Below are 14672 nucleotides of genomic sequence, written 5' to 3' on the forward strand. Positions count from 1 at the left end.
TTCTTGAGAGACTATGACTTCTAAGCTCTTGAGCGGGTCTCCAAGGCTCTAAAGTGAGCTGTCTCCAGGGCACCTCTGCCGCCCCCTCTCTGATCTCCGCCACCTCACTCTTGCCCCACTTAGTCAGGATGCCATCTGTGCCTCCGTGTACTCTGCTCTCTCCCACCCCGGGGGTCCTGCCCAGGCTGGTCCCTCACAAGGGACACTCCTTTCTCCTCTGTTTCACAATGGCTCCTCTGGGTGCTCTTCAGCAATTTGCGGGCTATTTCGGTTCTCACCAGCCACCTTCATAGTTCAACTGAATAATCACTCTTTTAACCCTGACATTTAAAAAAGAAAGGAAGAAGGTAAACCATGTATCAGGCGCAGCCCCTTTGATGGAACAGAAGACATGTGCAGGTCTCAATGTGCTTTGCTGTGGGAGGGAGGTGACTGATTTGGAACTTATCTGCTAATGGCTCTGCTGTGTGGGTCCCAGTTCCTGACGAGAAGCTGAAGAGAAAATCTGATCAAAGGTTTGACCCTTTATTATCCCTCCATCCTTTCATCAGAACAAGACCAGCTTTTCACCGGCCCCTGTTTCCCAAGGCTGTTACCTCAGGGGAATTGGGGTGGGAATTGGCTGCACAGTGTGGCATGAAGGATCTTAATTCCCCGACCAGGGATCGAACCCGTGTCCCCTGCATTGAGAGCGTGGAGTCTTAACTACTGGACCACCAGGGAAGTCCGGAGACTTATTTCTCATTAACTTATTTGCCCCCTAAAGACTCAAGCAGAGGAGACAGGGCATCTAACTTTGACTGGCTGAACTACTTTATCATATATAATAGTATCTTAATCTAGGTTCCTCCCAAAGCAGGGCCTTTGACAAGAACTTGGGTAGAGGTAGTATTTTCTGGGAGATGATCCAGGAAGCCAACATAAAAGAATGAGGAACATGAGATGGGGAAGGGAGAAAAGCCCACAAAAGGTGTGGACAACCGGGCTCAATCTGCTGAAGAACTCTGGAGAACAAGCCTCAGAATTATCCCATGGAAGGGCAGGGAGGCTGCGGCATTTATCCACCAACGCAGCACTCTATTGGCTCCAGGGGTTGCCTCTGGGGTCTGTACACTCCCTACACTTTCCAGCTGCACTGCAACCAGACTGATGCCCTTCCATTGCTGCAGAGATAGCCCTGAAGCAGAAAAGCAGAGGTGCAAACTTCAGGGTGGAGGGGCACAGTCGTGAAACTGTCCACCAGAGCACTGCAGAAATCAACTGGGTCACAGGCTGTGGTAAGGGGATCCTATGTGTTAACTGGAGCTCTCCCTGCCGTCGTTCCACTGAGGAGTCCATGGGACAGGAAAGGAGAGATCAAAGGCAGCGTGAGGGAGACCTCCCCCTGTGAAATTTTCAACCAGAATGAAGGAGAACCTGTGTCACAGCTCTTGGAACCCCCTCATCCATGGATGGAGAGTTGAGAGAGGGAGATTAGAAAGAGATTTCTTTTCTCTCTCTTTTTTTTTTTTTGGCTGCACCACGCAGCTTGTGGGATCTTAGTTCCCTGACCAAGGATCGAACCCGTGCCCCCTGCAGTGGAAGCACAGAGTCCTAACCACTGTACCACCACGGAGTTCCAGAAAGACAGTTCTTTAGAAATAACTGTTATTTTATTGTCAGTCTCCACCTCATCCCTCAAAGGATAGATGATTTTATGTCTGAGGGGACTTCAGAGAGAGGACATGTGCCTGCAGGTGAGAGTAAGGGGACCGGAGCCTAAGTCAGGGCTCGGAGAATTAAAAAAAACCGTGGTGCTTCCCTGGTGGCGCAGTGATTGAGAGTCCGCCTGCCGATGTGTGGGATGCGGGTTTGTGCCCCGGTCCGGGAGGATCCCACATGCCGCGGAGCGGCTGGGCGCGTGAGCCATGGCCGCTGAGCCTGCGCGTCCGGAGGCTGTGCTCCGCAACGGGAGAGGCCGCAACAGTGAGAGGCCCGCATATCGCAAAACAACAACAACAGCAACAACAACAACTGTGGACTGAGATGGGACTCCCTCGAGGCAGCCAGGAGTGTAGCGATGTGCTGTAGATCTCGGAATCTGTCAGGGGCCAGGAATGTTTTTGGAGGGCAACCGAGGACCACCCATGAGACACAGCCTGTTTGGTTGGCCTGGGTACCATACAGTGGGGCCAGTTGGAGGGGTGAAGGGTGGAGACGAGGCGTGCAGCCAGGTGTCCAGGAGCTGAGGAAGGACTTTCAAAGGACCACCCAGAAGAAAGATGCATCCTTCCTGGGTCAAGAGTAGGAGAGAAAGAGCCAGCAGAAAACTGTAAAAACCCACAAAACTGCTCCTCAGAAGAGTTCGTCTTAACCATCTGCCAGACCCACAGAGCGCAAAGCCACTCAGCCAGATAAGAACAATTCTACCACCTGCCCACCTTCCTGGAGAGGAGGAACATGAATTGGGGAGGCAAGCTGAGGGGAGAAGGAGGAAGGGGGAAGCTGAGCAGAGAGCAGGACCTCTCCCATTGCCCTGCTGTAAGCTTCCAGCCTGAAATAGACGCAAGCCAAGGCAAGGGGAGATTGCTTGATTCTATTTAAGTTTAGAATTTTGTATATTATTGGGTTGGCCAAAAATTTCGTGTTTTTTTTTTTTTCCTGTAAGATGGCTCTAGTAGCGCTTAGTTGTCTTTAACTTCATTTGAAACAATTTTGTTAGATTCAGTTGTGACAGCTGTCATTTCAGCATGCATTTAAAAAAATCTTATCAATATTTGTGAATTTTTGTGTAACCATTTTAATATTGAAGATGGAAGAAAAAAGCAACATTTTCGGTATATTATCCTTTATTATTTCAAGAAAGGTAGAAACCTTTCTACCAAAGAAAGATTTGTGCAGTGTATGGAGAAGGTGCTGTGACTGATCGAAAATGTAAAAAGTGGTTTTCGAATTTTCATGCTGGAGATTTCTTGCTGGACGATGCTCCACGGTCAGGTAGACTAGTTGAAGTTGATAGCGATCAAATCAAGACATTAATTGAGAACAGTCAACGTTATACCACGCGGGAGATAGCCAACATGCTCAAAATATCCAAATCAAGCCTTGAAAATCATTTGCACCAGCTTGGTTACTTTCATCGCTTTGATGTTTGTGTTCCACATAAGTTAAGCGAAAAAAACCTTCTCGACCATATTTCCACATGTGATTCTCTACTGAAAAGTAACAAAAACGTCCCATTTTAAAAACAGATTGTGACGGACGATGAAAAGTGGATACTGTACAGTAATGTGGAGCAGAAGAGATCATGGGGCAAGCGAAATGAACCACCACCAACCACACCAAAGGCCGGTCTTCATCCAAAGTAGGTGATGTTGTGTATATGGTGGGATTGGAAGGGAGTCCTCTATTATGAGCTCCTTCCGGAAAACCAAATGATTAATTCCAAAAAGTACTGGTCCTGATTAGACCAACTGAAAGAAGCACTTGATGAAAGCATCTGGAATTAGTCAACAGAAAACGCATAAACTTCCATCAGAATAACGCAAGACTGCATGTTTCATGATGACCAGGCAATAACTGTTACAGCTTGGCTGGGAAGTTCTGATTCATCCATCATATTCACCAGACATTGCAACTTCAGATTTCCATTTATTTTGGTCTTTACAAAATTCTCTTAATGGAAAAAATTTCAATTCCCCAGAAGACTGTAAAAGTCACCTGGAACAGTTCTTTGCTCAAAAAGATAAAAAGTTTTGGGAAGATGGAATTATGAAGTTGCCTGAAAAATAGCAGAAAGCAGTGGAACAAACTGGTGAATATGTTGTTCATAAAGTTCTTGGTGAAAATGAAAAATATGTCTTTTATTGTTAGTTAAAAATGGAAGGAAATTTTGGGCCAACCCAATACATGGGACAGAAGTTCTCATTTCTGAACTGAGAGCAGAAACCTCAGAGGAAGACCACCCCACTGAATAAGATTGAAGAAGCAGTGAGAGACGGAAATGGAGTTGCATTTGGGTCGCAATCCATGAGCCAGAATAAAAAATCAGATTTCCAGAGCACTTGAAAATCATGTTCGGAGAAGGGTTTTCTCCACACTGGACTGGAAAGGGCTTAGTGAGGGTGAGGTAGGGGCTGGGGAGGGAGTGATGCAAATTATTTCCCTCTGCTCAATAAGTACAATGTACTGTTTATGGAGACAAGTTTAATCAATCTGCACACAGTCACCTTTTGTCTGATCAGCATATTCACTGCAGCAGCCGTGAATGTCCTCTCTCTGGATCTCCTTTCAAGAGAGAACCTGTCTTCAGCTGTGAGGGATGCAGTTAACTGACAGCCTCCAGCTGCAGCACCTGCAGCACCCATGCACTTCCTGGGCAGCCCTAGCCAATGACTGCACACAGTGAGGGTGCGGGAGCTCCGCTGCAGAGCTCCCTGCTGGATTAGCGGAGACTGCCTGCTCAGCATCATAGTCCCAGACTCTCCTTGCTCATTTCTGCTTCCTTTCCCTTTTATCTCTTACAGGCTTTACCCCCACCCCCCACTCCCTCCCACACACACATTAAACCTCTTTTTTAAAAAAAATTAATTAATTACTTTTTCTTTTTTGACTGCGTTGGGTCATTGTTGCTGCTTACGGGCTTTCTCTAGTTGCGAGAGTGGGGGTTACTCTTCGTTGCGGTGCTCAGGCTTCTCATTGTGGTGGCTTCTCTTTGTTGTGGAGCACAGGGTCTAGGCGCATAGGCTTCAGTAGTTGTGGCTCGCAGGCTCAGTACTTGTGGTTCACAGGCTCAGAGTGTGGGCTTCAGTAGTTGTGGCACGTGGGCTCAGCAGTTGTGGCTCACAGGCTTTAGAGTGCAGGCTCAGTAGTTGTGGCACACAGGCTTAGTTGCTCCGCAGCACATGGGATCTTCCCAGACCAGGGCTCGAACCCGTGTCCCCTGCATTGGCTGGCAGATTCTTAACCACTGCACCACCAGGGAAATCCTAAACCTCTTTCACTCCTAACTCCAGTATCTGATTCTCAGAGAACCTAACTCATGTGCTCAAACCTTCAACTGAATTTTTTCTTCCTTGCTTTAATATTATTTTTTAAATGATTTTATGTTAAAAAGTTTTCATACTCAGACTGAGACTTGATGTACCTTTTCAAAAAACCCAGCCCCTGAGGTTTGATAATTGTATAAATTGAAGTTTAAGAAGTATCTCCTTCATTCTCTTCTTCAACTCAGCAGATCTTATTCATCCTTGAGGTCTCAGCTTAAATATCATTTCTCCATGGGGACCAGCATCCGTAGGACATACAGAGATGTCCCAAAAGACAGAGTCTGCCTGGGGAGATAAAGATGTTTTTATGGTCATATGATCACAGCAACATAGGAAGTGCTAAGGGAGACCCGAGGCAGAATATCCTGAAAGCCAAATGATAGGGCTAGATAGAAAGTGTTCAAAGAACTTGGGGAAAGTGCTATGTCTGGGAATTCTGGGAATACAGAGAGTAGGGATCTAGGAAGGCTTCATTTAGGAAGTGGGATTTCAGCTGAGTTTGAGGGACAGGAAAGATGAGTCAGTGGGTAAACCATCTTGCCAGTCAGGCTCAGAGAGATAACTCTTCCCAAGGTGGACAGGGAGGGGCTTAGTGAGATGGAGGAAGTTAGAGGGCTGCTACATGGGGTGAGAGTCATCTCCCTCTCCTCAGGACTGTCAGTTGGTCACTGTCTCTAGCAGCATCCTGGCAGCTTGTCTTCTTCACAGCCTTCGGGGCTGACTAAGTCACACCTGGGGCACACCGGGACATGGGGCTGCTGACATGGGAGCCCTTCCATGGCTGCTCCTCCTCTTGCTGTTCCAGGAACGTGAGACAGAATGCTAGCTCCAGGACAGGAGTATCTCTTTCCCCCTCTGTTCTCCTGCTGGGTCTTGGGCTAGCAATTCACCACCTTTGGGACCAAATGCTTCAGCTCTTCTGGAGTAAAGAGGACTAGGGTGTGGCTTCAGTGCAGGACCAAGAGATGAGGAAACCTGGGGATATGGAAGGGGAAGCAGCCCCATATCCCTCCTGAGGATATGGAAGGACAGCGAATGGAGAAGAGAAAATTTGGAGGGTGGGGCACAGATGGAAGCCAAGCCCTGGTAGGTGCTCAAGTCAGGTGCAGCAAAAAGCTAGAGGCAGAAGAGGCAACTGGAGGACAGGGTTGAGTGTGGGTCATAGAAAATACTCAACTGAGATTGAGACCACAGCCCTGTTGCCAGTCTCAACAGACTCGAGACACCATCTTTTCTTTCTTTATCTGCAGCCAAAGGGGACTCTGGAGATGGGGGGATCCCAAGGAAGTGGTTGCGGTCCTTCAGGAGTCCATCACCCTCCCCCAGGAAATACCATTTGATGAAGAGGTTGAGAACATCATCTGGTCCTCCCACATAAGGCTTGCCACTGTGATGTCAGGGGAAGAGGGACATCCGGCTACCATCATGGTGACCAACCCTCGCTATGAGGGCTGAGTGAGCTTCCTGGAGCCCACCTACTACCTGCACATCAGCAATCTGAGCTGGGAGAACTCGGGGCCTTACCAAGCTCAAGTCAACCTGAGGGCGTCCCAGATCTCCACCATGCGGCACTACAATCTTCGTGTGTACCGTGAGTTTACTGGGAACCATAAAGCTGCTTTTTCTGGCTCTCTTGAGCTTCTCACACAAAGGATCAGGGGTCTTAGGACTCAGGGTTATGGCTTGAGGGTCTGGGATGGGAAGGCAGTCTGCCTCCAGTGTGTCTGACCCCAGTATCTGCACTGCAGGTAAAGTGACCTGGAGTAGCAAGACCTTGGACTGAGGCTGTTCCTGTGGATGTGCCCAACGCAGTGAGACGGGTCAGGGGTTTCGTTTACAGACATCTAGGGAGCCTCTCTCTCCCAGTGAGATTTTTCATCCTGGGCATGAATGCCACCTCCATTCTTGAGCCTTTTGTCCTCCTGTGTGATTTGAGGGCTACTAATCAGGGTCTCCTCTCTACTTGAACCCAAATTTCCTCTTAGTGCCTGTGACATTGACTGATTTTCTTTTTCTTTTTTCATTAATTAATTAATTTATTTTTGGCTGTGTTGGGTCTTCATTGCTGCGTGTGGGCTTTCTCTAGTTGCAGCGAGTAGGGGCTTCTTTTGCTGCGGAGCTCGGGCTCTAGGTGTGTGGGCTTCAGTAGTTGTGGTGCACGGGCTCAGTAGTTGTGAATCCTGGGCTTAGTTGCTCTGTGGCATGTGGGATCTTCCCAGACCAGGGATTGAACCTGTGTCCCCTGCATTGGCAGGTGGATTCTTAACCACTGTGGCACCAGGGAAGTCCATTGACTGATTTTCTACCTTGAATCTTGCAGAGGCACTGATTAAACTATAAATGCCCCTGGGAGGGGTGATAATATTTTCTAAGATCAAGGAGGCAGGACAGAGTTTGAAAGAAGGTGGGGTGCAAAGGTAAGAGAGAGAAGGCAAGTCATAAAGGGGAGGTAGAAGATGCCAAAGCAGCTCTGTCTGCTTGCCAGCTACCCTGGAGACTCTGGAACAACAGGTTTGATGGTGGCCAGGTGCTGTTAGTTTGGCTCGTTTATTAAGTGAAGCAGGTCTCAGTGGGCAGCATCCATACCCCAGTGTTGAAGAGCTTAGGAAAACAGACCCAACCCCTGATTACTTAGAGGGTCTTTGTGTTTCTCCTTCATCTAGGATGGCTCTCACAGCCTCACATGACTGTGAACTTTGAGATCTCTGGGGAAAAAGGTACTGTAATATGTCCTTGACATGATCCGTAGGGAAGGCAGGCCTGGATGTGACCTACTGCTGGATATCCTGGGAGGATGGTGCTGACATGGTCCACGAAGGCTCTGTCCTTAGCATGTCCTGGAGGCCCAGGGAAAAGGCCGTCTCCTACACATGCAGGGCAAACAACCCCATCAGTGACATCAGTTCTCATCTCATCCCTGCTGGGCCCTTCTGTGCAGGTACCAGGGCCCCAGAGACAGCCCCTGAACGACCACAGGGTCTCAAGTCTACCCGCTCCCTCCCTCCCTTCTCCCCAGGAGAGTACATGGAATCTAGACCTAACTACTCCCGTGGAGACTTGACCCCTGGATTGGGGAGGGGCCCCCCACTTTCCCTGTGCTCCTTCCTAGTCCTCCCAGCTTCCAAAGGTCCCTTCTAGTCTCTTACTCAGGTTGAGATTACTCCCCAGACCCCAGCCCCTGAAATTCTGTGAATAGAATATACATTTCCTGAGATACTTGCCAAGGAACATCAACTGAATGTGAACTTGAGACCCCCTGTGTGGAATTTGGGGTAGGTGTCTGTCCCCTAATCCAGACCTTCCCTCTGGGGAGCCCCTCTCTCCTTGCTTTCTTCTGTCCCAGATATTGGCTACCCTTTGGAGAAGTCCTCCACTTCCTTCTGTCTCCTGGCCAAGGCATTGCTCATCCTCTTGCTTTTTGTAATTCTTGCTGTGGGGCTCTGAGTCCAGACAAGATGCAAAATGCCAAGAATGAAGAAACTCAGGAGAAACAGAATGAGACTGAGAAAGAAGGGGAAGCCTGGCCCCAGCCTGGCCTGATGGCCCCCTGGGGACCCCTGCCCTGAGCATTGTTTCTTCCCAGCCCCAAGGGAGACCTTCCTCTCCTTCGCAGACTCACCTCTTCCCAGGGGGCCAAGGGATGGGTGTCCCAAGGGCCATGGTCCCCGAGGGAAGATTGTCTGGCAATAAAGTCAAATTAGGTGACCTCACTTGGGAGGAGTTGTTTGGTCCTTCACTGGGTGACTGGCAAAACCTGCTTTCCTGCATTTCTTCCATTCCAGTTACCCTCTGCCAACCCCACGTGCTTCCCTCACCTGCCTTTGGGAAGGAAAGTGAGTCTAAAAGACCCGCTCACAATGAAGTGTTGGTATGTTATTATTCATGCCTAACCCATTCCCCACCAACACACATAACATTTACACTTCAATAAGAAAAGTGAGAGATTCCTTTTAACCTAATTGAAGCTGTGACATGTGAATGGGAGATTTCAGGCAATGAGAACTCTACATAAGAGTGGTGTTATTCCTGCTGATCTTTCTGCTCTCACACCCTCCTTCCGCCCTGGCAGATGAGTTCACTTAGCTACTCCCACCCACCCCACCCCACCCCAATCTAGCGGCTGTCCGGCACGGGCGCTCTGAAGCACCCCAGTGCAGTCCTACTCTGGGTCTGACCTTTCTACTCTGACCTTTCCGTCATCTCTCTGGTGCCAGCTTCTCTGGGGCTCTGGTGCCTGCCCCACAGAGACGGCAACTCAGCCGGATTAATAGTGGAGGTCTGAACCCTTGACCTCTGTTTGTGGTTGGTGTTACTGTCCTGTCTGTCCCTTCTCCATAGATTTCCAGGCCTCACACCTTCTCTCTGGACTCTTGTCCTGGGTTAATGCCCACCCGCTACACATACATTACCCGTCCCCCCCACAAAGGCCTTTAAGTTTATATGTTCTTTCTCTTTCCCAAGCCCAGTGATCAGTCTGAATTCCTCACCCGCTGCTTAAGTCTTGGTCATTCTCCCCACATCAGATCTTGTAGATGTTACTTAATGTGGCTGCTGTGGCAGGGTGGGGAGGGGGATGAATTGGGGAGGGAATGGAAAGCCACTCAAGTCACAGGACATGCCTAGGGAGTGAGTGACCTGGAGGAGGGTGGTGTGTAGGATATGGTAGGGAGATCACTGGGTGAGATCTCAGGAGATCTGGGCTGTGCTCTGCCACTGGTCTCTGGCTTGGGACACTTTGCCCAGCAGATGTCCATGGAGGCACCGTCCCCTTCCACCAGGAACATGCACTTTCAAGGAGAGGCATGCACAGGTGCAGCTGACTGGCGCTCTTACAGAGACAGGGCTAAGTGAACGCCTTGGCTCCCACAGGGGCGGGAGGAGCCGGTAACCCTGGGGGATTTTAGAAGAGGGTCTGAGGGGTAGAGACAGAGCCATGTGGCAGAAGCCATGCCGGACATCTCTCTGCATCTGGCTTTCCCCTCTCAGTGAGGAGAAGGATGCTGACCTCCAAAGTGATTCCCAAGAAAAGGAACACTGAGGCTGTGAAGGGGCAATGGGACGCACTGGGGAACCACGGGGACCAAGGATGGCTTTAGGGAAAACAGGACACATGGACCAGGCACTGGGACACTCCAGGAGGGGGGCTCCACTGGGACACTCCAGCCAGGGGTATGGTGAAAACCAAGAGTTAGGGTCTCCAGGGCTGGAAAGGTAGCAGGGCCAGGAGGTAAGCAGGGGCTTCCTGTCTAGGTTTTTGGGCAGGAGATGGAACCCTGTAGGGCTTGGGAAGGAGGTGATGAGGTTGGGAAACCGGTCCCCAAAGAGGTCCTAAGAATAGCAACCGATCCACTCTACTTCCTGAAGGCCTGAGTCCTTGTCCTGCTGGAAGGCAGTCCCTGGCCTCAGACTGGTTCTCTGTGCCTCCCTTTGGGCTGAGGAGACCCACCTCCAAAAAGGCACGAAGTTCCAGGACCAAGCCTGCAGCACCCAGCTCCTCCAATTCCTTTAATACCTTTCTGGAGACTGAGTGGAAAAGGCCAACAGCCATCTTGCACACAGGGGGGCAGGTCTTTTCTTGTATATTTCAGAGTCTGGCACAGGAAGTCAATAAGGGAATGAATGTCCCTGTATGGCTAGCCCAGGGCCCTCCCTGGAATTTGGCAAAATACCTTCTCACACCCAGTCTCTGAACAGAGAAAGGCTGAGGTCCCCAACCAGTCCAGAGCACCTGGAAGAGGAAGGCTCAGACCCTCAAGAAGGTGGAATATAAGCTCAGAGAGACCCAGGCCTCTTCCTCTGCAGGAAGCCAGGATAATAATCACCTGACAGCATTTTGCCTTTTGCAAAGTTTGCTGTTTTGAAATAGGTGAAAAGCAAACTGAGGGGAGGAGGATAATATTTGAGCATTGAAGTGCCAGGCATTGGGCTGGCCCTGGAGAGGCGAGAAAGACACTGTCTGCCCTCAAGGAACTCTTTGTGGGGTGTGTAAGATATAATTACAATGAGCTGTGACAAGGGCTATGGGTGAAGGTGAGAGCGTGGTGAGAGGAGTCATTGATGGTGTCCTGGAGGGAAGAGGTAAACAGAATTTTGACCTGTTAGCAGTGAGTTCAGGGAAGGGAGAGAAGGACATTCTAGTGAGACAGAAGATAAGTGGGAAGCCACTGATAAGTGAACGAGCACCGTGAATTCTAGGGACTATGAGGCCACATGCTGCTGCCCTGTGATGAAGGGGTAAGTGATAAATGAGTCTGGAGAGGTAGGCAGGGCCCCTCTGATAGGCTAAGGGCTGGGGAGGAATTCAAGGATGAACAAGACCAACTCCACACACTCATGGAGCTAGAGTCTCGTTGGGTCAGCAGATAGGCACGCCAACAGCCAAAGAACAATCGATGAGGAACCATACCTCTTTTCTGATCAGGTGACAGGACCAGTGCTCATAGCATGTGGTCAGCAAAGTCCCTGTAATTGACAACATTGTCTGGTCTTCTTGTCAACAAGTTGAAAATACGTGGGCTGGCTGAAGCTTTGGTAGAATGATGCTAGGTAGAATCCTAGCAGATTGAATACACTATCCCAGACGGTGATGATTATGGATCCAGGACAACCCAGAGGAAAATCTTTAGTTTTGAGCCTCAGGGACTAATTTTACCGACTTTCACTCCTGGCATGGTGAGGGAACAAGTTAGGGTTAGGTTCCTTTTCTTACCAAAAAGCCAACAAGATGCATCTGAATCAGAGCAAAATGACAGTAATAATAAAACATAAAATAAACTTCCAGAAAAAAAAATGACCATATCATAAACTTTAAAAAATTGAAAATCATTTTAAATCCCAATTTTACAAAAAATTATTTTAATGTCGAAAAGAGTTTAACTTATCTTCAAGAAAACACTGGAGACAGCAGAAATGAAACCTTTGAACCAGAGATGGAGCTGATTCTAACATGGGGAAGGGAGGTCTTTCCCACTAGTTGGTGAGGGGCCAAGATGTAAAAGAGGTTGCGCTCTTCCACCATCTTTCCTAGGCATTCTGCCTGGCCTTGCTTTCATGCTGTGTTCACTGACATGTTTTCATTAGAGTCTCAGCACTGTTAGGTCAATCTGTTACATTGTAACATTGGAAGCAACCACTTTGGGAAAATTTGCTGGAGGGATTGTGGGAGAGATCAGGCCACTGCTCCTGCCTCCTCCCTCACTTCCCATCCCCCCACTTCCCATCCCCCCATTTTCATCTCAGGCTGTGGCAAAAAGCACCCAGATGTTTACAGCTGGAAGAACTTTCGAGCAGTCAAAGTCCCTGAAGATGGGGCTTCCCTGGTGGCGCAGTGGTTAAGAATCCACCTGCCAATGCAAGGGACATGGGTTCGAGCCCTGGTCTGGGAGGATCCCACATACTGTGGAGCAACTAAGCCCATGCGCCACAAATACTGAGCCTGTGCTCTAGAACCCGTGAGCCACAAATACTGAACCTGTGAGCCACAACTACTGAACCCTGCATGCCTAGAGCCCGTGCTCTGCAACAAGAGAAGGCACTGCAATGAGAAGCCCGCGTACCGCACCGAAGAGTAGCCCCTGCTCGCCGCAACTAGAGAAAGCCTGTGCAGCAACGAAGACCCAGTGCAGCCCAAAAAAAAAAAAAAAAAGTCCCTGAAGATGGAATGAGTCACTGTAAGGCGTGGTGAGCTTCCTGGCCCAGAATGTATTGGGCTGGATGACCACCTGGAAGGGAGGATGTGGCAGGGGTCTTGAGGTAGGAGATAGATGGGCACTTGGGCTGGACAGCTGGTGTTTGTCGTGTGGAGTAAAACTAAAGCTTTGTTCTCACCCAGGCGCTCCAAGGACAAAGTTAGTGGCGGAAGCTGAGCTCTGCTGAAGTAAAGAGATAAGGGTCCCACTCCTGAGGTCAAGGGAAACTTCCCTGTCTGCACATGAGCAGGAAGGCTTCTTGGAGGTCAAAAATGGAGGGGGCACCACCCCATAATAAGTGTGGATGTGCACACACGGGCCTCTGGGGTGGGATCCATCTTAGCTAAAAGTTGTGCACGCATGTTGGGGAAGGTCCTAGGACTGGTCAGGTGTGCAAAAAGAAATGAGATAATATGCCAAAGGTAAACAAAGACACAGAAGGACTGTCCTGTATAAGTGATTTAAATCACCTCTTTACTGTGCTCCTCCTCATTAGAGAGGACGCCCATACCCTTTCTCTCCAGGTGTATATTTCTACCTTGCTTCAGTCTTAAATACACTGTTTTTCTGTGTGCTCTCCCACTTGTGCTGTGTCTCTAATAATAAACTTTGTACCTGTTTTTACAGTTTTTGCCTCCTTGAAACATTCTTACTTTCAATGGAGGTAAGAGCCAGGGAACTTTGTCTCTAGCCTCTAGCCCCTGGTGGTCTGGCGGTTAGGATTCCTGGTTTTCATCCAGGCTTCTCAGGGTCAATTTCTGGGCAGAGAACTAAGATATCTCTTCAGGACCGCTCACCGATGTCCCTCCGAGTTCAGTGTGAGCCGTGGTTAGACCTATTCTGTTGGATCTCTCCTGGTGTTGAGGCCATGATTGGGAATGGTGCACTCTGAGGGGCAGGACTTCAGCCCGGGGTGAGATCAGAGTGCTGCTTTTAGGGAAGGCTTCCAGGGCAGCACCCGGACAGACTTAAGACTGCTTAAGCCTGGTGGGGAAGGTGTCATGACCCTGCATCCCCAAGGTGGCACCAAGGTGAGGAGGTAGAAAGCTCTATGGGGCAGACATGCAAGATGTATTTTTGCCTGCTGTTGAAGTTTCCAAGGGGGTGGGTGTGATCGACCCCCAGCTGGGTCTGATTCCAGCTCTGTCCTGTGCTAGACAGGAAGTCTTGGGCAGGTGACGACACCCCGTGGAGCCTCAGTTTTCTTATTAGTCAAACGGAGCCATACCTACTTCTGAGGGTTTCTGTACAGGTTACATAAGAGTCATGAAGCATGTAGTCCAGGATCTGGCTCCCTGTAGGGGTTCAGTAAATGATCACTTATTTCATTCCTCCTCTCTGTCTCCCGAGCCAGGATGTCTCTCCCCTCTGGGCCCGTTTCTCTGGGTGGTTGGTGCTGGTAGCTAACTTGGCAACCTCAAGCTGGGAGCGCCGCCTTCCCCTCTGCACACTGTGGGCGGCGCCTGGGCAAGATTTGGGAGCTCGCCAGTGCAGACAGGTATTTCCAGTCCAGCCAGAGAAGAAATGTGTGGAGGTGGGAATGGGGATGGGGGAGGAGATCAGAGGAGCGGGGTGGGTCCCCTGGGAGGAGGGCGGGGAGTCCTGCTCCCCGCTTGGTGCTTCTGCCCCCGGGCTCAGATTTCAACCCTAGCTGCCACTTCTGCGGTTAAGCCCGTTAGGGGAGCGGAGAGGGTCCAAGGTGGCTTACACAGGAAGGAAGGTGTGCAAGGAGCCAGCTGAGGGCCGGCTCCTGCGACCCCGGGAGCCCGGGACCTGACCGGCGTAGCCCCTCAAGCTTGCGGTGGGAAGCGGCCAACCGGCCTTTCCACCCTTCGTTGTATCGAGCTCCACCAGGGGGCGACCCGGGCCCACGTGCCACCCAGTCCTGCTCTCTCGAAACTACAACTCCCAGGCCGCTTGGGGGTCGCGCCCGCCTTGCCTCGCCTTCTCCTCGCTC

At 50.0% G+C, this 14672-nt stretch overlaps 1 protein-coding gene across 2 annotated transcripts; it reads left to right on the forward strand.

The window, feature by feature from the left end:
- The first annotated feature begins 6117 nt into the window (after nt 1-6117).
- Nucleotides 6118-8710, forward strand: SLAMF9 (SLAM family member 9). Of its 2 annotated transcripts, XM_081223992.1 has the most exons (3): nt 6118-6618; nt 7777-7965; nt 8371-8710. In XM_081223992.1, exons 1-3 carry the CDS (start codon nt 6591-6593, stop codon nt 8469-8471), a joined length of 318 nt encoding a protein of 105 aa, XP_081080118.1. In that variant the 5' UTR covers nt 6118-6590; the 3' UTR covers nt 8472-8710. The 2 variants fall into 2 exon arrangements, 1 of the variants encoding a protein (XP_081080118.1); XR_014015037.1 differs by lacking the exon at nt 8371-8710 and having other exon boundaries at nt 7691-7831.
- The last annotated feature ends 5962 nt before the right edge of the window (nt 8711-14672 follow it).

This window comes from Mesoplodon bidens (assembly GCF_964165515.1).
Source record: "Mesoplodon bidens genome assembly, chromosome: 2".
NCBI lineage: Eukaryota > Metazoa > Chordata > Mammalia > Artiodactyla > Ziphiidae > Mesoplodon > Mesoplodon bidens.